This window comes from Manacus candei, unplaced genomic scaffold (genome assembly GCF_025592945.1).
Source record: "Manacus candei isolate 608988 ecotype Guabito, Panama unplaced genomic scaffold, ASM2559294v1 h1tg000095l, whole genome shotgun sequence".
Lineage (NCBI taxonomy): Eukaryota > Metazoa > Chordata > Aves > Passeriformes > Pipridae > Manacus > Manacus candei.
This window is the reverse complement of record NW_026138143.1, coordinates 4,308,174-4,328,639: the sequence shown is the minus strand read 5'-3', so window position 1 is coordinate 4,328,639 and position 20,466 is coordinate 4,308,174. Positions and strand designations below refer to the sequence as shown.

The 20,466-nt window shown below is 35.7% G+C and overlaps 1 protein-coding gene across 2 annotated transcripts in view; it reads left to right on the top strand.

Moving 5' to 3' along the window:
- ANLN (anillin, actin binding protein) overlaps positions 1 to 20,067 on the top strand; it is a 28,083-nt gene extending 8,016 nt beyond the window's left edge. The window contains exons 7-24 of one of the 2 annotated variants that reach the window (XM_051768538.1): positions 13 to 120; positions 625 to 745; positions 1,627 to 1,743; positions 2,276 to 2,502; positions 3,028 to 3,179; positions 3,494 to 3,641; positions 4,278 to 4,413; positions 4,725 to 4,907; positions 6,603 to 6,729; positions 7,662 to 7,710; positions 7,790 to 7,846; positions 9,364 to 9,402; positions 9,812 to 9,833; positions 10,847 to 10,959; positions 15,619 to 15,705; positions 17,262 to 17,369; positions 19,330 to 19,502; positions 19,896 to 20,067. In XM_051768538.1, coding sequence (XP_051624498.1) covers positions 13 to 120; positions 625 to 745; positions 1,627 to 1,743; positions 2,276 to 2,502; positions 3,028 to 3,179; positions 3,494 to 3,641; positions 4,278 to 4,413; positions 4,725 to 4,907; positions 6,603 to 6,729; positions 7,662 to 7,710; positions 7,790 to 7,846; positions 9,364 to 9,402; positions 9,812 to 9,833; positions 10,847 to 10,959; positions 15,619 to 15,705; positions 17,262 to 17,369; positions 19,330 to 19,502; positions 19,896 to 20,019 — 2,091 coding nt within the window. In that variant the 3' untranslated portion in view covers positions 20,020 to 20,067. The remainder of the gene's footprint in view (positions 1 to 12; positions 121 to 624; positions 746 to 1,626; positions 1,744 to 2,275; positions 2,503 to 3,027; positions 3,180 to 3,493; positions 3,642 to 4,277; positions 4,414 to 4,724; positions 4,908 to 6,602; positions 6,730 to 7,661; positions 7,711 to 7,789; positions 7,847 to 9,363; positions 9,403 to 9,811; positions 9,834 to 10,846; positions 10,960 to 15,618; positions 15,706 to 17,261; positions 17,370 to 19,329; positions 19,503 to 19,895) is intronic. The other variant, XM_051768539.1, reaches the window with a different exon arrangement.
- Positions 20,068 to 20,466: the final 399 nt, after the last annotated feature.

The window sequence follows — 20,466 nt, the reverse complement described above, 5'->3', positions numbered from 1 at the left end:
TTATTTGCTTAGGAACGTGAGCGAGAACTTGCATGCCTTCGTGGCCGATTTGATAGGGGCAATCTGTGGAGTGCGGAGAAAAGTGACAGCTCAAAGAGGAAACTTCCGCAAGCTAAAACGGTAATGTGTTACCTGCATGTATCAAAATATGATAGTCTGAATTGCTTCAACGTGTTCTGAATACAGGAATAGATATGCAAATATAAAAAGTAAAAAACAAATGCTTTGGGGTATGTCCAGGCTGTGCAAGACCACTTGTCAAGTGATTTGTATGTTTATTAAGAAATTATTAGATTTCTTTTTTCCTGTGATTTCCTTTTTCCAAGTGATACTGCTTTGAGCCAACTAATTTTTTTACTTTTTCATGATATTAAGTGTAGGGGTATTTTTTGTATTATATATCTTCAAAAGCAGAAGAAAGCTCCTCACACAAACAATATTTAGCAATTCAGCTAAGTTTCTTAAATAAATAGGATACTGGATAGGCAACCTCTTTTTCCTAGTAGGTGTTCAATGTATTTCTTTCTGGCAGGTGTGTTTTGTTTTGGTTTTTTGTTTGTTTGTTTGTTTTTTAGTTACTTTGAACATTATGTTCTGAATGTATTATGTTTTTATTCTTGCCAGGAAAACCAAACTCAGGCTAGTCCAAAACTCCCTCCTAGTTCAGATGCCACTGCTTTTGGATCAACAGACAACACACCAGCAGGTGATGGGCCAGTAAAGTCTCCAAGTGTGGAGTCTTTGGGTAAGAACTGTCACAGTATGCCTGTTGCTGTTACTGGACAGGAACACTGTGCTTGACCTCCACGAACAGATAAAGAGGCTCAGAGCACTGATGTGTAGAACTGGACCTCTTATTTGTTAACTGATTTATCTACAACTTTTCATATCATAATAGCACTCTGCACTCCTGTACCACTTGAAAGGTTTGCAAGGCAAGACTGTCTTTTTGTTTTTCAGTGGGTTTACCTGTGTTTTATACTTTCACATAGGTTAAGTGTAGGGAAGTGAATGAGAATTGTCAGTTACAGATTTAATCTATGCTGTATCTGAGAATCCAAATTTCCACAATAATCTAATGGGAAAGAACTCTTCGCTTGTCCGTATCCCTTTATGATATTAATTCTTATCGTACGAGATGTGAAAAGAACTCTGAGATGCTTGTGATACCCTTTCTGTTGCTTACTGAGTGGAAGAATCTCTAGCTTTCTGCGTGAAAAATGTGAACTTAGTTAACACTTCTTCTAGACCTTGTGGACAAACAGGCTATTAAATGTGCTTCTAGAAAAACAGGATCATATCCTGCTCTTGGATTGGGTTTGGGTGGGATGGTTTGTTTACTGGTTTTTTTGTTTGCTTTTTTTGAATTTTTCTTTTTTACTCTTGAGTGGCTGCATTCCGCTATGATTTCAGCAGTGTTTCTTCAGGTATCAGTTTTCTGATTATAAGATAGAAGTCCAGATGTACAGGTTGTGGAGGATATATACTCTAATGCTTTTTGACAGCCAGCTAACAGCAATACTTAATATAGTGGTCTTTTTGTTAGTAAAATTTCTAAAATTCAATAATTACAGTTCAAAGGCTAGACATAATCTTCAGTTACTTCTTTTTTTATAAACCACTTAGATGCTTCTAAATCTGAAGAGGCTGATAAACCCAGTCCTCCCAAGATCACTGAGTCAAAGAGCCCTGTGAAAGTGATGTCTGCCTCTGAACTCGAACAACTTGCTGAGAAACCAAAAGGTTTGTGTTGAGTAAATGTATATTAATGCACTTAGCTCTCTGTTGCCACTTGTCTAGAACAGTGTTAATATCCTTCAAGTCTGAACAATGAATTCACCATACATACACTGACCCTCATGTGTGTTTTGTAGTGAGGTTTATATAAAACAAGCAACTTCTTTTATCATAATCCTTCTCCCTTGACATTCAAGTCTTCAAGGAACATTAAAAAGCTGATATTAAGAGTTCATTGGGTAAGGACTGTGGGTCTTGCAGTTAAGTTTCAGATGTATTGGAACTAAAAGGTTGAAATTTGCCTAAGAGGTGCATCTTTTCATTCCCTCTATTGATTAAGCAGCATGTATGAAAATAGCATTAAAAAATAATCATAGAAGTGTACTTTCGAGTTCTATATGCCTGACTATAAGAAATGCTTTTTAATCAAGCTTACTGGAAAAGCAAAAATAGTTTATCTGTTAATATCACTTCGCTCTCATTTAAGGGAAAGTTTAGTCTTGATGCTACTAACATGTTTTAAAATGTCACCCTTCAGATGAACTATCCCAAGTCGAAATGAATGTGGATGGCGAAATGAATAGCTCAAAAGTGATAAATGAGATTTTTGAAATTCTTCAAGAGGATGGTCCAGACATAGAAAAGCTGAAGAAAGAAATGAGCATGAGCCTGGAAGGTGAAAGTGATGAGGATGAGCAGGAAGAGTCGCTGAATATTTCATCAATGTCTCTGTTAACCCCTCTAGTGGAATCTGTTGGTTCAGAGGTGAGAATTCTTATGAGGTGGAGAAGGACACACAGAGATGTGCAATTTGCTTGTGAGAAGTGACATTTTGTGGTATTAGGATATCTGAACAAATAGAGAATGACATTTGCTAATGAGAGCATAATGAGGCAAAGTTATTTTCCTCTGAAAACAGTGTAACATATTGGATGCTCTGCTAAACAAATAGTCTTTTGCTAAATCAACCTATTATTTGTATTGAACTTGCAGTGGTAGACATGCACTCAGTGAAGCGGTTGCTGATGAAGATCTGAAGAGAAGTAATTATGCAACTATACTGGTTTAGAAACTAAGAGTTTCTAAGTTCAATAATCTGTTGGTATCCTTAAAATAAATAAATAAATTAATTAATTTGCTTCATGTCCTAGGAAATATTTGTAAGATGTCAACTGTTAAATAGTATTAAGCAGCCTCCAAATTTATTTTTTACATGCAAAACAAGTAAAGGTCAGAGAAAACAGGTAATTAATAATGTGGACAGGTGGTATAACCTTTTCTTTTCCCCAGGCCTTTGCTTCTCCTTGTAAGTCAGCTGGGGAAGGTAGCAGTACCAGTGATGTAAGTCTGAAGTCTGAAAAGTTCCAAAGGACTAAAGTTCCCAGGGCAGAATCTGGAGACAGTATTGGCTCTATGTCAGAAGATCGCAACCTTCCATATAGGTAATAAACACAAACCTCATCCCTGATTCTGTAAGTGTACAAATTAAGACATTGGCTTTTTTGACTCTTCTAAGGACGTGTACTTGCTTTAACTATGAACAAAGCTTTTTTCCACAATCTCAGCCTTTGTCAAAGATTGTCTCAGTGTACTCTTTTATGTTGCTTAAACTTAAAATGAGCTGATAGCATGCTTTTTTTTGAAAACCAACTAGGCAAGTTGGAAAACACCAATATGCAGTACATATGTATGTATATTAAAGAAAAAAAGCCTGGCACACCTGTGAAACATTTCATGAGATTTCCTCTTTTAAAAGTGTTGATGCGTACAGATCTCAGAGATTTAAAGAGACAGATCGTCCTTCAATAAAGCAAATCATTGTTCGCAAAGAAGATGTTGCTTCCAAACTGGAAATGAAAAGGAATGGCCCATCTGACCAAGTCAATATCAAAAAAAAAATGCAGGTATTTAATACGCTTCTTAAAATCCTTTTTCTAATCTACTGTTTCCACACTTAATTTCCCCCATGAATTAACATACTGCTTAGAACTGCAGAATTAGATTGTTTAACATAAATATTTAATGGTAGGGGATGATACTACATAATTCGAACAGCTGCATCTCTTCGAAGGATCATGTTATAAAGGAAGTCTGGAGAGAACAAGACATTGTTTTGAGAAGGAGACAGAATCCGTATCTTATCACTGCCTTTGAATTAGGCCAGATTTATAACTACATACTTTCAGTAGGCAACATTCTGAACTTTACTAGTGCCTCGTTCACCTACAGTGCTGAATTTCTGGTTAGCTGCTGCTTCCCCCAAATGAAGGGAACACTAGACTGCATGTGTAGCATACAAACATTGGAGTCCTTCACTCCCCACCATATTTAAATTACCTCTGAGGTCAAAAAAAGTCGTACTGCAATATTCTTTTGCGAAAGTAACTGTAAACTGCAAAATTTTTGTAGCTTACTAACTAAGTGATCTGATCTTTTCTGAAGCATAGCCCCAAAAATGCTAATCTTGAGACATTTCCTTGTTTGAATGTAACACTAAATAACTCTTCTGGCTAATTATTTCTACCACTCGTTTGCCCTAGGAACTGAACAATGAGATCAACATGCAGCAGACAGTGATTTATCAAGCCAGTCAAGCTCTGAACTGCTGTTTTGATGAGGAACATGGAAAAGGGTCACAAGAAGAAGCAGAAGCAGAGAGACTTCTTCTCCTTGCAAGTAGGTTTTTAAACAAGTTCAATTCTTTGTCATGAACACTTTGTCAAGAACACTTTGGGAGGAACTCTGCTAATACACATACATCATTGTAGATATTTATAGTTCTTCACTTAGAAAACAGGAGAGGATATTATCTGTTTCATTTCAGCTTCTTTTGTAGGTGAGAAGACACTCTTGGTACCTTTCTTGACCCTAATATTCATAGAAGATGATTAACGTTTGTGTTGCATTTTATATGCTTATGGCAAAAAAAAAAATGTTTCAGTACTACTTTTTCCTCTGTTACAACTGTAATTAATTCCTCTTTGCAGCTCAGAAGAGAACTGCTTTATTGGAAGAACTGAATAAACTGAAGAGTGAGGGACCTCACAGTAAAAGAAATAAAGGTGCTTCTACATCCACTGAATTTGCTCCATCCAGGGGATCTGTTTCCATTTCAGAAATGCGTTTACCTCTAAAAGCAGACTTTGTATGTGGAACAGTTCAAAAGCCAGGTAAAGCTATCAACCGAAGGCTTTTAGCCCTTTTCTCTCCCTTCCCTCGTTCTCCCAACATTTATTTCTTGTTCATTCTCCTTGGGTTTTTTTTATCTTCTATGCTGATGTTCTAAGAAATCTAATGACAATGAAAATTTAGCAATTACTTTCAGTTCATCTGCTTTTTGACTAAGTTTTCATTATTTTCCATGGTTGTGTTAGTTGCATCTTTTTATGGCTTGTGAGACTTAAGAAACTTATCAGGACATTTCCAGCCAGTCTTAAAGTTCTTTGTGGTTCCCTGTAATCTGTTGGAGAGGAAGTAGAATTTTATATCTCAGGCTGTCTTCTCTCTTACTGTCTTGGAATTTTTTTGATGGATGCAAGTCTAATACTAAAGATCTTTACAAAAATTCTGACCTTTGTGGCATTGTGAAATGCTCATTAAGCCTCTATTTTTTTCAATCCTTCTGTTAACATTGCAAAATACTTAAGATGATAGAATACTAGTATTTGTAAATTGTTATAATTAATCAAGGTGTCAAAATGTGGATTTGTTTCTTCTTTTGTTCCAGAAGAATATCTAGCAATATCTCACTGTAGGTCTAGAGACCCATCCTGGAATATAGTGAATTTCTGGCATGTGGTTGTTCAAAGAATCTGCAAGCCCATAATAACGAGTGCTATTTGATATAATACCACAAAATATGATTGTGTGTGGACAGCTTTCTGCTTCTTGCCTCACTAAAACTTAAGGACAAAAGTTATTGGACAAACTTTTACTGCTCCTGTTGCAGGAGACAATTCATCTCTGTTATAGGAAAACTTCTCTAAGGATTACAAAAATATAAGTTTAATTTCTATCAGTAATTCTCAAAACAAAATTGTCTAAACAAACAACTCTGAGCTATTTGTCATAAAACCTTTATTTTGGAAGCATAAAATTTGCTGTGCATTGTGCATCAGAAGCTCTATTAATCACTTGCATCTGAAGAGATAATCAAATATAAAGTGTACAAATCAATGTTTATTGGAGTTTACAACAGCTCTTCTGAAAACTGTGACTTATCCTATACAACAGAGCACTCAAACTGTTTGGGGCGTTTTGTTTTTTTGTTTTTATTTGTTGGCTTGTTTTTTGTGGGTTTTTTTTGATGTAGTCTCACACTGCTGAACATTAGGTAAAGCAAGAGCATTGTGCAATTTGCTGCACAAACTCCGAATTATCTCCTGGCACTCTTTAGATGTGTGTTTGTGGTGATCTTGCTTGTTTTCCCCTTATGTGAAGGGTTAAGGAAATGAATTACCTGGATAGCCAGTTACTTCGTAGGACTGAAAAAAGCATGAGAATGGGCAGTAGCAAGAGCTGATGTGTGCTTGAGCTGACAGACCTAAAGAGTGTAAGGAACTAAGATTAGCTGCTGAATCTGACTGCAAGTTCTTCCTCTCCCTTCTCACGCAAGGGTTAGTGTAGGTCTGGGCTGAGATGCCCCAGACAACAATGTGGTTTTTGTGAATCTTATGGAGACAGTCCTACTAGTAAACACAGCATAGAAAAAATTGTTTTAAGACTAAGTTTATAAGTAAGTCTTGACTGTAACCAAGTGTTTAATTGGGGTGAAACTGATGTATTTAATGGTAATTCAGAATTCTGGGATTTTTAGATACTTTGAACTCCTCAGGCTAACAAAACTACCTGCTATGTATTTACAGACTCAGCGAATTACTACTATGTAATAATCCTGAGATCTGGAGCAGAAAACATGGTTGTGACTCCATTAGCAAGTACTGCCAGTTCCCTGAATGGAGATGCTCTTACTTTTACTACGACATTTACTATGTAAGTATACAGAAATTCTTTTTGAACCAGTTTCAACTCCAATGGTAGAGCATGCAAATAATGTTTAAAATCTTCATACAAAAATGTCATATTCTGCAAACAAATATGGTGAGCTTTTGTGGTATAGGTAGGTATTTCCTGCTTCAAGAAATAGCTGGAATGCACTTCTCTCAGAAGAGCAACCTAGACTTATTCGACATCCATCAACTATTTTATCTCTTGCTTTTTCTACCTTTGTTCTTTCCTGGAACACCTGCAAAGACAGATGGATTACCATGCCTGAGATGATGTGTTTTTCTCTTTTGCAACCAGTAACATTTTATGTAGCTATTTGGTTTTAGTGTCTGGAAAAAATAGTACTCTTACAACTAAAACTTTAAGGTCTCATATGTCATCTAAAAAGGTATTGTGAGTTCAAATGGCTGTTTGTTATCAGAAGTCTTTCAAAATAAACAAACTCCCTTTTTAAAGTCCATTTGAACTGGAATTTTCACTTAAATCTATTTACTTAGACCCAATCTCTTTCTGGAAATGTGTGTACTGCAGGGTGCAATCCGAGAAACGGTAGATGTACTTGTTTTCCCTTTTCCTTTTGTTTTTTGAGTTCTGCAGAGTATTTTTAAATAGTAATACGCTAAAGTCTTAAAAAATAGCAATGTTAATCGCTCTGAAGCGTACTGTTGTAGAAGTGAACGGATCTCAAACAGCTGTATTGCCCTGCAGGAGCAAACTAAGACTAAGCTATTAGTCAGCACCATGGCTAAGCTTCTCTGTAGAACCTAGCTGCTCCCTGGACAGTTTTAAAGAGCTGAATGAGGGAAGAAATAAAGAGTAACTCAAAAAAATCCCCCAAAACCTCCACCACACACAAAACCAAAAATCTTTTTGCTTCAGTTTCTGTTTAACCTATTTTTCCCCTTCCTTCCTTTTAGGCATGATGTGTCAAATGACTTTGAAATAAATGTAGAAGTTTACAGTCTGGTATGTATCAGTTCCTGTGCAGAGGATGTGTAACAGAGAATAATGTGCTGTACTTTCTTAATACCTTCTTTCCTTACAGGTGCAGAGAAAAGAAGTTACCAGCACTGATAAAAGGAAAAAGGCAAATAAATCTAAGGTAAATGAAACATGAAAATCAGTATATAAAGTTTCAACAGAAGGTGCACTAGGAAGACTGCTGTGTTCAGGGAGAACTGACTAATAGTGCTAGACAATCTGTTGCTCGCTTTTCCTCTCCTTCTTTCTTGGAACATCTGCAATGACAGATGGATTATGGGGACCTGCAACAATTAGGAGATTGGACCTTAGATGCAGTACTTGGCTGAATCTGAAATATATTGGAAGGGAAGGAGAAGAAATCTTACTAGTTCTGCAAAATGTTATGCTTTGCAAACTTTTATTTATTAGGTGTGGTGCCTCCGATAGTGATTTAGTGCCCTTATTCTCCCATTTACTGAAACTGTGCCAGTCAATATGCCCTACCCTGGCGTTTGATTTGTCTTAAAGATTTTATTGATCAACTGAAAACTTTCTTTCTCCTCGGTGTTAAGTAAAAAACATTAGATGCTTGTTTTTTTAAAGCAAACATTGCTTTAATAACTCCTTGGACAAAATATTTCAGCTTGGATAGGGCACAGGTATCAAATGTTTGTGCTTTATTAAGGATATGTAACCCTAAACAAGCCAGTGACTTTCTAGAGGTGGTTTGTTTGGTTTTTGGGTTTTTCTTTGGTGGTGGTTTGTTGGTTTGGTTTGGTTTTTTTGGGGGGGGCAAGAGTAGAGGTGGGGTGTATTTTTCTTCTCATCATTCTAATAGCTGAGCACACAGTGAATTAATGACTTCAGGTCTGATTTCCTCTTTGTCAAGATACATCACTTAGTGAAAACAAGAAACTTAAGTGTCTTTCAAAACATTTGGAATGAGTACTTAAATCCTGTCTCTGCAAACAGAAATAGGACATTTCCTTTATTCTTTACTTCCATTTGGCACAGTGAAAGCATGCTTCTACCTATCCTCTAATTTCAAGTCCAGGGTCTTATTCTCTCCTGTGCTGAAGTTTAGAGGAATTTTTACTTAAAACAGAATGATTTTGTGTGTTAGTTGCTTATGTAGGGTTGCAGGTTTGCCAATGGTGTCCTATATCTGCTTTTTGACAAGTTTCTTAGACTTTTCCTTCAGCTTCAAGAAAAGATGAGTACGTAATTCCAGTTCATGTTTAATATACAATTTCATTTAAACTTTGAGATTTTGATTTGAAAATAATAGATTATTTGTAACAGTAGCACATGGAACATCTCTGTATTTTTATTGTTAACTTTTACCTTTAAATAAGCAAATGTAACTTTGAAACCTCATGTAATGGAGTTAAAAGGCCTACTAACGTTTTTTCAAACACATGCTGTTCATCCCAAGATAATGCATGTGTAAACTTCAGTAAATATTTTTTTGATAGGTAGTATTCTTTCCACCGAAATACTTTACATCGAGTCAAAAACCAAGACTTACTCCTTACAACAACTATCCATTCAAAATTTATTTAGATAAGCCTTCAGTAGTTTCACTGTTTAATTTTTACACTAATATGGTGGACAAATTCAGTAGCAAATGCATTATCTTCTTGTATTCTTTCATAGGTTATTACTCCGAAGAGATTACTAACATCTATTACCTCTGTAAGTATGAGTGTAATATTGTGACCAGATCTGTTTATGACTCCTTCCAAAGGCCATATTCTCACACTGAATAAGGCTGAGCCCTAAGTAGGCTCTTTCTGTCCCTTATTTAAAACTCTATAAACTGCCCAGTTTTCAACCAAATTCTTCAGTTATCAGCTCAAGAAATAGATAACAGCTCTAAACATGTAATGCTGGAAATATGCAGTTGCTACACATTTATTTGGACTTTCTTTTCAAGTTGTTTCTGTTTGGTTTTTTTGGGTTTTTTTCTGGTGTTTTTTTTGTTTGTTTTGGGGTTTTTTTAAGTATTTCAATTGTAATTTTGTTCTACCCTAGCTTTGTCTTTTGTAGAAACTGTGAGAATTACCTTTCCCTTAAACCTTTATTTCTTTATTTCTCTTCCTAGAAAAGCAACCTTCTTACTCCAGGTAAGTAAAGTTTAAACATCTTATGCCAAGATGAATAATCTACACTTTCTGTCAAAACCAGTGTATCAATAAATAATACTTGTAACAGATGACAATTTCAGAGTAATAAGCACCAAATTTACCAATCCAGAAACTGGTCCTGTGTTTATATCTGAGTTACCACTGAATTTAACGAAAGGATCTTTACAAAACCAAAACTAATATCTGGTATCAGACACCCATGGTTTGCATTTTTTTACTGAAAATGTGAATTCAAATGAATTTTAAGATTTCAAACTGGAGTCTGATGTCAACATAGTTTTACAGAATAACTTGAAAATACAAACAGATCCTAAAACGTTGTTTGTGTGTAGTGTATATAATAACACAGTTAAACATTTATATATTTCTGACTCTTGAGGGGAGGGAAGAACAGCATCTCGGAGTGGTTTTCTAACTACATAAAAATGTGTTATACACTTGTATGACTAGAGTATGAGATACTTGAGCTGTCCTTAGTACAAATTACAACATTAAGGAGCTCATGAACTAACTCTGGAGTGTCTACCATGCTACTGCTACTAGTAAGATTCCTGTGCCTGAGCTACAGTTTGTGTTTCTATTGCTAAAAATGCAAAAAAAGGTGTAAAAATTCTAGAAGGCTGCAGCATGTCACTTGAGAAGAGGTGGAGGGATTTAAAAGGCATGTTCTTACCCCAGGATGTGTGCGCTTTGTAGCATACCCTAGCATGTTCTCTGTCCCTCTGAGTCTTAAAATGCTTTTTCTCCTTTGTGGATATTTCAAGACTTCTTTATGAAAGAAAAGATCTACTGGGGAGGAATGGTGTGCATCAAGATTCTCTCTGAATGTCCTGCTGGGTTGCACTGCAAAGAGGGCTTCCCCCAGAGTACTGAGTAGGGCATGCATACAGGAGCACAAATAAAGCCTTTTTTTTTTTTTTTTTTTTTTTAAGCCTTGCAGCATCCTTACTGTGTGTTGTGTTATGACTTCACTTTAATTTCTTTCTCTGCAGCCATGGCCAGTCCAGGTGGCCCAAATGCTATACGCAGTACTAATTTCATCCTTGTTGGATCCCACAAGCTGTCTCTGTCTTCTGTAGGAAGTGCCAAATTTGCATTGGACAAGGTAATTACTGGTTACTAATCCAAAGGTAATTGCATACTACTAGAAAAATGAATGAGTCTGGGCCTACTGTTTTCAGGCAAAATTACCATCCTAGAAATGAAACATGTAGGTTTATAGATATGTTATTTATACATTATAAATTTATGTATAGTTGTTACACTTCATTCATATGAAATTCAATATAGGTAATTTTGAGATACAATGGAGAAAGACTCTACATTACTATGCCAGATAATCTTTCATTTCTGTAGCTCAGTGTAAGGTATGGTTATGCAAAGATAATGAAGGCATTTGTTTACTGATTTGCATTCACTGACAAAAAAATTGATGTATGCAGTTGGCATCTTTGTGCATGGTCTTCGTATTGTTTGTTGCTCTTAGCCTTGCAGTTATCACTAAATAAGACATTTAATGTGTTTTACTGATAATGAAGTATTTGAACTTTTCTTCATTTAATTGACCTAAAAATTAACATTCGAATATAGTTAGGATTACGAGTTTTTCCTTTCATATCCTAATTAAATTTGTAAAAGTAAATAATCCTAATATTGAGAGAACTATTATTGATTTTTATTGCATTAGTTCCTTGTCTAAATATAATGCTTATTTGCTTTTACTGTCAGAAGTTTAAAAAATACATTTTTGCATTCATTATGATCTCTTAACCTTGTAATATCTAATACCTAAAATCTATTTTAATAGGTGTTTATGCCAGTAGCTATCTTAAAATAATTTAAATGAATTCAAAAGTTACTACAGTTTATGGTAGGACTAAATCACAACTTTATCTATCCAAACAGCATCATTAGTATAATTTTTTTTCTTGGCTAATTAAATCATATGTATTGGTAGTATTATTGCAATTATAGCTTCTGATGGGAGATGAGATGACAAGAACTAGTAGTGTTTGTGCATAAGGCTTAAAACAAAATACTGCAATAATACCAACTTGCTGTTTAGAAGTTTTTTACTTTTTGCAGATAAAAGCAGACTCTGTTACTGAAACAGCTGGCAGAACTGAACACTTGAATTGCACTGGTGTTTCTGACTATGTGAATTTCAGAGCTTTTTCAGCTTTGGTTCTTCAGCATAAGTGTTCCTGTTAACCAGAACCATGTGTAGAAATCTTTGTGTATGGCTTGCTTATTGGAAACTCATTGTTCTTGGAGTTAATGGAATCAGCTTTTGCAACCAGCAATTTGGGTTTGAACTTCTTCAGTTTACTCTGTGGGACAGGACACTGGACTAGGACTCCTGGACTGTAGCACAAGCACAAGGTTTAAATAGAATTCCAGGGAAACTATCACTTGGTTAATTTTTTGCAGGTGCAGTCTTAGTTATCTGACAAAAAGGGGAAATCTTGTTTGTCACTTGGGTTTTGTTAAATTATCATGTCAGTAAATATTCAGTTTTGACTTGGCCTATGGCTGTACCAATGGCTGCTTTATAATTTGCTTCATGCATTTCTAATGAGGAACAAACTACTGTCACAGTGGGTTTTTTGTTTCATTCCTCTCTTTTATACATACTGTTAAAATTCAGGGTAGGAAAGGACCAAAATATACTCATGTATGACTGTGTCCTTTCTTCTTCTAGACTTTAACTTTACACTAATTGCATTGAGCATGTTTCTTTTTTCCCTAGATAAATTTTGAAGGGGAGGAAAAAGAACTGTTGGGCTATATGTTCCAGGACAAGGTTGCTATAATCCTTTAGTTCATAACTTAAAATAGGAAACTGCTTTCTAGTGCATGTTTCTTATCTGTGTCTGGCCTTTTTGCAACTTCTTTTAATTTTTCTAGGAAAATGCTTATGAAGATTTACTAACTAAACACAAGATGTTAGGAGCCTTTAAGACTTGCAGAATTCTCCCCCTTGCACAGTACTTCTCCCAGCATGCACAGTAATAAGCATACTGCTCGAACTCAAAGTTATTTAGGCTGCCTAGGACTTTTCCTTAACTAGCATGTGCCTCTTGTCTTCCTAGGTCACTGGAGGAGGGACTTTTTACTTCAAAACAAATAGATGTGTCTCTTAAAGTTTGCTAGTCAGAAAATTTGGGCCAGCTTCTTTATGAACTGCAGAGAACATAGAATCAGCTACTCCATTGATAAGAGAACCAGAGAAAAATGACTGGCGGCCTAAATGTTGGTTTAACTCAACTTGTTGCTGCTGAAGAAAATTAAAATCACCTGGGACCTAGAGATCTAATTTCTTATTCTAACCAGGCCTTGTTCTGGCAAGATGTAGCAAGACCTTTGGTTTTTAAACAAAAAGTGGTCATAAAGAACTGAAGTTTTAAAGATACTAAACATGTTAAAATGTGAGGGTTTTTTATTTGTACACAAATGTGCACTTAAAATATTTTGCTATACGTTTTTGGCTTTAGGACTTATGTGAATTGATATGCTTAAAAGAAATAATTTTTCTTTAACATCTGAAAATAGTTTTGTCTAGTTAATAGCTTACTTGAGTCTATCAGAAGAAAGTGTTTTAGATAAATTTATATGTTTTCGCTCAAAATTAAGCAAGTGATAATTTTAGTACTTATCTCCTATTTTTAATCAAAAGTCTCCTAAAAAAACAATTTTTCAAATTCTTGAATTGTCTTGAGTACCTTTACAGATAATCTTCTATGACAGTAGGACAACTGCTTAAGACAGACACCTGAATGAGCGCACCAGAATGCAAGCTAGCCTAGCCATGGGTTTTAGTTTTCTCTTCATCTACCTGGATATTGACAACTAGATTTCTTTCCATCACCTCCACCCCTTTGAAAGGGATAGATTGATAAGTAGAATGTAATATTTTCTCATTATGTGTACAGGAGAGTGTTTCAAGACCTGCTTTAGTAATTAGTAATGGTGTTGCAGGTTCTTCAAAACTGTATGTTCTGTTTGTTATAGAACCTCTTTGCTTTACTGTCACACAGCTCTTCACTGGTAAACTTCATAATCCATTAGATAGATTCTTCTGTCCTGACATAAACCAGAAAGGAATGCAAAACCCCCAAACTTGAATTGGGGAATGGCCAAATGTCCCTGAAGCCCTCATTCAGAAATGGATTTTACTGTGGTTTGCTAGAATATAAGCCAATGTTCCCTGATGTAGCATGTAGGGTTATAGTTGTCTTTGCTGATAAAAAATCTAACTTATTTATATTATGTGGGAATGTTTTACTATTTTTTGCTTTTCAAATGGTCATGCAGGTCCTTCCTGATGCTCAGAATTTTTCTGTGCTATACTGTAGAGCTGAGTATGCTATGATAGTTGAGTGGATCTAACATGTAAAAATGACTTGATCACCTGTTTGTGCACATGTGTATCACGTCTGGAAAGAAGCTTCAGGATGTCTAAAATTAGAAGGCAATTTGTTTCTAGCCACAACATGTATTCTAGTGTTCTGCAGGATTCACTAAGGCCTACAGATGTGCACTTTTAACTACTGAGGGTGACTCTTGTTCATCTTAACTACTAACAATACTTAATTCTATTTGATTGACATTGATTCTGTGGCTTTAAAAGCTACTTCATTGCAATGTAGACATGTTGATTCCCTGGCAAGTTGTTCTTTCTTTGTGTTTGACTAGCACCATCAACTTGTCTGTTTTTTCTACTATGAGAAAACACTGTTTCTACTATATTTTTTAATATAATTTGTCTTATTTTATAATATGTAATCATATATTATATAATTTATATTATTTTTAATAGTATTTATTTTTTGATTTTTTTCATTATCAGAAGCATTCCTGTTTCTATTTTGGTTGGGGTTTTTTTGCAAGATTCTTAACAGTGTTGCTTATTTAGATTAGCAACAAAATATGGTATGTAGAATGCCCTGCAGATCATAACTTGCTTGTTGTATTAGCAGTTTGTCTCTTAGCTTCCTTATGGGGGAAAATAAAAGAAGGGGTGTGATTTCATAGGAGTAGTCAGTGTAATGGGGTACTACGTATGGGAAGGATTGGGTGAAGTCCAAAGGCAGACTTTGTTGCATGTTTCTTCTAAAAACTCTTGACTATCAAATAGCTATTTAACCAACCTCTAGTACAGTACTTTAGCTGCTTTTTTTTTTTTTCAGTGGCAGAAGATAGGACTTGGAACCCTTTCTGTTAAAAATTACTTAACACAGGTCTTTAACACTTTGAGTGCCAGTTGAGAAGAATTGTTGAGAAGAATTGTTTTCGTTACTTTTCCCCTTGCTAGTTTTTTTTTTAATACAAAGACTTATCTGAGTAGGCATTGCTACATCAGTATCTGCTAAAAATACTTATGGTATCCAAGTACCATTCCTGTTTCAGCTCACTTCGATATTTTCCAAACAACTTAATGTCAAGCTGAGGCAGAAGCTTGCAGGGTGTGGACTGGTGCCTTCTGTTGTTTCTAACCATGCTTGGAGTGCCTGTTTTTATAGAGAAAATGCATGTTTGTCCATATGTCCTGAGCAAACTACTAAGCAAATAATTCCTAAAGAGCTTCTAAATGAACTTGAAACAAAAAGTGATTATTACTGTCTTGCTTGAGACTCACTGCTGCTTTCTGGCTGAAGATTCTAGGAGCAAGACAGTGCTAACATCTTGGTGCAGGTGGCTTGCTTGAACCAGTAAGAGTTGGGAGGTGTCAAAATTAAGTGACTAATTGTTTTACTTTTTGCAGGTTCCCTTTTTGTCCCCTTTGGAAGGTCATATATATCTAAAATTGAAATGTCAAGTGGACTCCTTGGTGGAAGAAAAAGGATTCTTGGTAAGGTATTCACTTGAAACTTCTTCCTTGCGAATAACAGGTCCTATTAAATGTAGTCACTTTTTTAACTTCACACATGTATTTGAAGCTTAAAAGTGGCTTGATATTTTTTTCCCCTCTCTGAACCAGACCCCAAATGTTTCCTAGTTTATCTTCTAAACGTGACTAAGTTAAAGCTACCTTTTAAGATTTTGTGTCTCTCTTCTAAACTCTGTTAATTTCTTATTTTAAACTTAAGTTAGCCTTCTCTTGCTCCAATCTGTGATATGAGATGAGATTTTAATCTCTCTGGCAGAAAATTTTACAAGATATCTTGGTTTGGTCTTTTTGATTTTTTTTTTGAGTCTGGTAAAAACAAGATTGTTTTTTTTTTTTTTTCCACTGTGTTCACAGCCTTTGGAAATGCCAAGGAAGTGACAGTATTTTTTTTTCGAAAAACATCTTTAGCAATTCTCTCTCTAAAACTGAGCTTCAAAAATGCAGCTGATACTTGAGTCTAAGAGGTGAAGCTGTTGAGATGTCCAGCAGATGGCAGTAAATGTGCTATGGAAATACTTCAGCCCGACATTAACGTTGGCTGTTATTTTGGTGTTATAAATCAGAATTTCTTAGGACTCTTTTCAGACACTGCTTTCTGTCTCCTTTCCCTTCACTTAATTGAAGTTGAACAGATTTCATTAGATGCAAACATTTCTCATGCTTATGATATTTGCTGCCCCATGTTTCTGCGTACTAATTTAAGAAAGTCCATATTTGCTTCCACTATACAATATGTCAAACTGGAAGAATGGTGTACGTGCATATTAAATTTGTCCAGAGTAAGGGTTTGGAAACTCCCTGCACCATTAAAAATTATAAACTGAATTGTGATGAGTGAAAAACACAACACACACAAATTAATTGGAAAATAAAACTTCTATACAAGGTCAAGGGGGATCAGAAATACAAGTCAGATACTAAACTTTCCATTCCAGTACTAAGGAAATGGGGTTGAAATTGGCAAAATCCTTCATCCAGTAAAAGAACTGCCAACACAAACATTTAAAAATCAATTTCTAATTTCTTTTAAACTGACTGGGCTCCTGAGTGTGACCTGTTGATTAGCCAGATATTTTGTAATCCTGAATTGTAAGTCAAAGATGACTTAAATATCTAATAATAATAAATTGTTATATGTGTTTTGTGAACTATTCATACTGTGTCTACTATAAGGAACCCTCCATTATCTTTAAATAATGGGAATGCTGGCCACCATCAACATGAAAACCTGGTAGTTTGAAACAGCAGTGGTAGATGTATTTTGAGCAAGAGGCTGCAAAATTCAGAATGATAATGTGAGCCAATTTTCTATGCTATCTTGAAAATATTCTATGCTAATAGAAGGCTCTCCCAGTATAATTTTTTTCCTTCACTTTTGTGTACTCCTATAACAGATTGTACTTGCAGAACCATTCTGGTAGCAAAATAGTCAAGTACAGACCAAGTTCAAGATATAATGTTACCCCATTTTTTACTTTTTTATTATTCTTTTTTAAAACGATTTATTTTCTTTTAAGACGATGTTTGAAGATGTTAGCGGATTTGGAGCATGGCACAGACGCTGGTGTGTGCTGTCTGGAAATTGTATCTCTTATTGGACGTACCCAGATGATGAGAAACGAAAGGTAATGCTTCTTTATAAAGCTCAAGTCTAAAGTTCCATAGTACCCTACACAACTACCTGTTCATTTTTAAGGCTTGAAACTGGTAAAGATGTTCAAAGTATTCAAGCTCATAAAACTTCCTTGGGGAATGGAGGGGACTTGTCTTTATAAATCAGAACTAACTGGGCAAACCTAGAAACTGACCACTCTGTCTAGTGGGAAAGGGAAAAAGCAAAAGAGGATCCATATTTAGTTTCCTCTTTAGTCTTAAGGCTTTCCATTGTGCTCATCAAATGACTATATTTAATTGAATTTGATCAGACTTGTACAGCTGAATAAGCAGACTGTGTCTAGTTGCCTTAAGTTTTAGACAAAATATGACTAACAATATGATAAAGAATTAGAGTGGGCAATCCTTCTATATTGCAGAAGCATAGCTGTAATTGGGGACTATCTTATTTGTGGTTATTGTTGTCTTGCAATTCCACATTATAGCTGGAACCAGTGCTTCTTGGTTCTCACAGAAACCAAGTTAATGTCTGGCTAATGAGACAAATCAGCGGTTCATCTGTCACTGAGGTGAACCTTCCTGTCACTTTAGCCTGTTCTCTCTGCATGTGCTAAAATATTTCCAGATCTTGGTAAGGACTGCTTTCAAGAGGGTTTTTCTGACTCACTGAAATTATTTACCATTAAACTTTTAATTTATTTTATTGTTAAGTTTATTGGCAGAACACTTTCATTCCCAAACTCTATGGCAAACTGGTCTTTTTGGGTCTTCTATGCCAATCCAGATGCTTGAGTTTAGTTTCTTCCCTGCTAACAGAAGAAGACCATATGCTGATAGTTGACATTGCCAAAATATATCAATGTACTTTTTTCTCATGCTAGAAGAGAGGGAAAAATCTCTACCCACTGTAATAGAAGATAGGCAACATTAAATGAATTAAACAAGAAAAGGTTCCTATTCTGCTTTTGTCTACAAGAAAGAGGCTTCGGTTTGTTTTCCTGATTCTGTTCTTGAAAATCTTCTAGATTTGTTTGACTATTGTTCTGAGAAGGGGTCAACTGTATTCTTTTGTTATACTTTTATCTACAGTAGTATTAAACTTATTAAATGCCTCCCCTCAATCCTACTATATCTGTTCCATCATGCAGAGATAGATGTAGCTCAGATATATCGGTATTAGACCATGATTGCTTTAAATCACAAAATGCTTTTTTTCTAAGATAAATTTCCTATGGCTGTGCATATATCACCAACATGCAACACTTTCCCTAATGTTCCTTGATGTGGAGCTGTCCTCCTTTTTCCTGAACTTGGGTTAAGTGTCTATGAAATAGTGTAGTAAGCATGCCCAAAAAATAGCAAATTCTTCTCCAAGCCAAGAGTAGCTTGATATTTCCCTGATGAGGTATTCTGCAGGCATGAAGAATCAATGCCAAGGTCTGTAACTAACTTTAGGTGTACAGCTGAGCTTCTCTCTATAGTCAGCATATACCTATATGTGACTGCCTTGAAACTTGGAAGGCTCTTCAAAGAGGCCTATCTCTTGACTAGAGGGAGCTAAAGCAGCTGGACTCGAGACTTAGGTGCCTTAGTTGAATGTTTGAAGATGAATCCATATACGGTTATAGGCTTCGACAAGAATGGTGCAAGGATCCCTAAAGTGTGTGCTTTCTATAGGCTTTCACAGGGTTTACTCTTATCAGTTTGGATTTTGTTACAAAATTCTCTTGAAATTGAGAGTTAAAACATTCTAAGGAATAAAGTGGAGGTACATCTTTGTGTAGCCTAAGCCTTTGGTAAGGGATAGATGTGTTAGTGGTATTGTATGTGGCTGAGCAGAGCATGTTCCATTGCCTGTATGATCTTGCTTTCAGCTATGGCCCTAAAATGGCAAAAATTGTCAAAGCGTATGTTGTTCAGGATTACTCTTGATTGCAGCATCCTTGACTGATGAACTAATTTCACTTTCAGCATCCTTTGGGCCGCATAAACTTGGCTAACTGTACCAACCATCAGATTGAACCTGCCAACAGGGAGTTCTGTGCCCGTCCCAACACTTTTGAATTAATAACTGTCAGACCTCAGAGGGAAGATGACCGAGAAACTCTAGTCAGCCAATGCAGAGACACACTCTGTGTTACAAAGTGAGTGCATAAAATCATGGAGGTTGTGGGAGGCTATGGGATGTGTATGGGTTGGTGTTTTACCTCGTGATAGTTGTAGTAACATAGGAGCTTTACAACTTTGTCATATCAGTGCTAAGCTCATTTAAATGCTAAGATTTTCAGATGGCACTTTAACTGTTTGGTTCACTTTTAGACCTATTTCGTCTTTTTATTCCATTTCAGTATTCTAAGAACAAAGAACTCCACTTTTCTAGAAGCGGAGAATGCCAGGTGGCTTGGTAACAGGACTGTGGAACGTTTGACTTCATTTTTTTCCCCTGCTATTTGGGCTTCTATGGTTGATCAGTTTGACATTTTTCATAATAACTAAGTGGAGGTGGAGAATAATCCACTGGGTTCTTTGCCTTTTAGGAACTGGCTATCTGCTGATACTAAAGAAGAACGTAACCTTTGGATGCAAAAGCTCAACCAAGTCCTCGTTGACCTTCGCATGTGGCAGCCTGATGCCTGCTACAAACCTATTGGAAAGCTTTAAACTCTGGAAAGAAAATATGAAGAAAATATGCGAAAATCCTCATTAACTGAACAAGAAAAGAACTGAAATGAAAATACGGGAAGTCCTCTGGGTCACTTATGCTTTAAATTGAGAGAGTATTTAACATTATACAGGACTGTGTTATGCAGTATTTTCATTTTGCTTAAAAAATTTTAAAACTTTTTTACTTCCTAGCTTTTGAGTATGGTAGGAAGCAATTAGCTGTTTCTTAATATTTATGTAACTCCTTTTTTGGAAGTCTTCTAACTAGGTACATTTTCTCCTTTAAACAACTAAATTATTTCAGGAAATCACACTTCAGGGCAGGAAGGGAGGCGCAAGCTAGTGGAAAAACAAGCTTTCTAGATAACTCAGCTCCCTGAAAGAAACAATAGCTCAAAATACTCCAACAAGGATGCTGCCAAAGTACAAGATTTAATGTTGGAG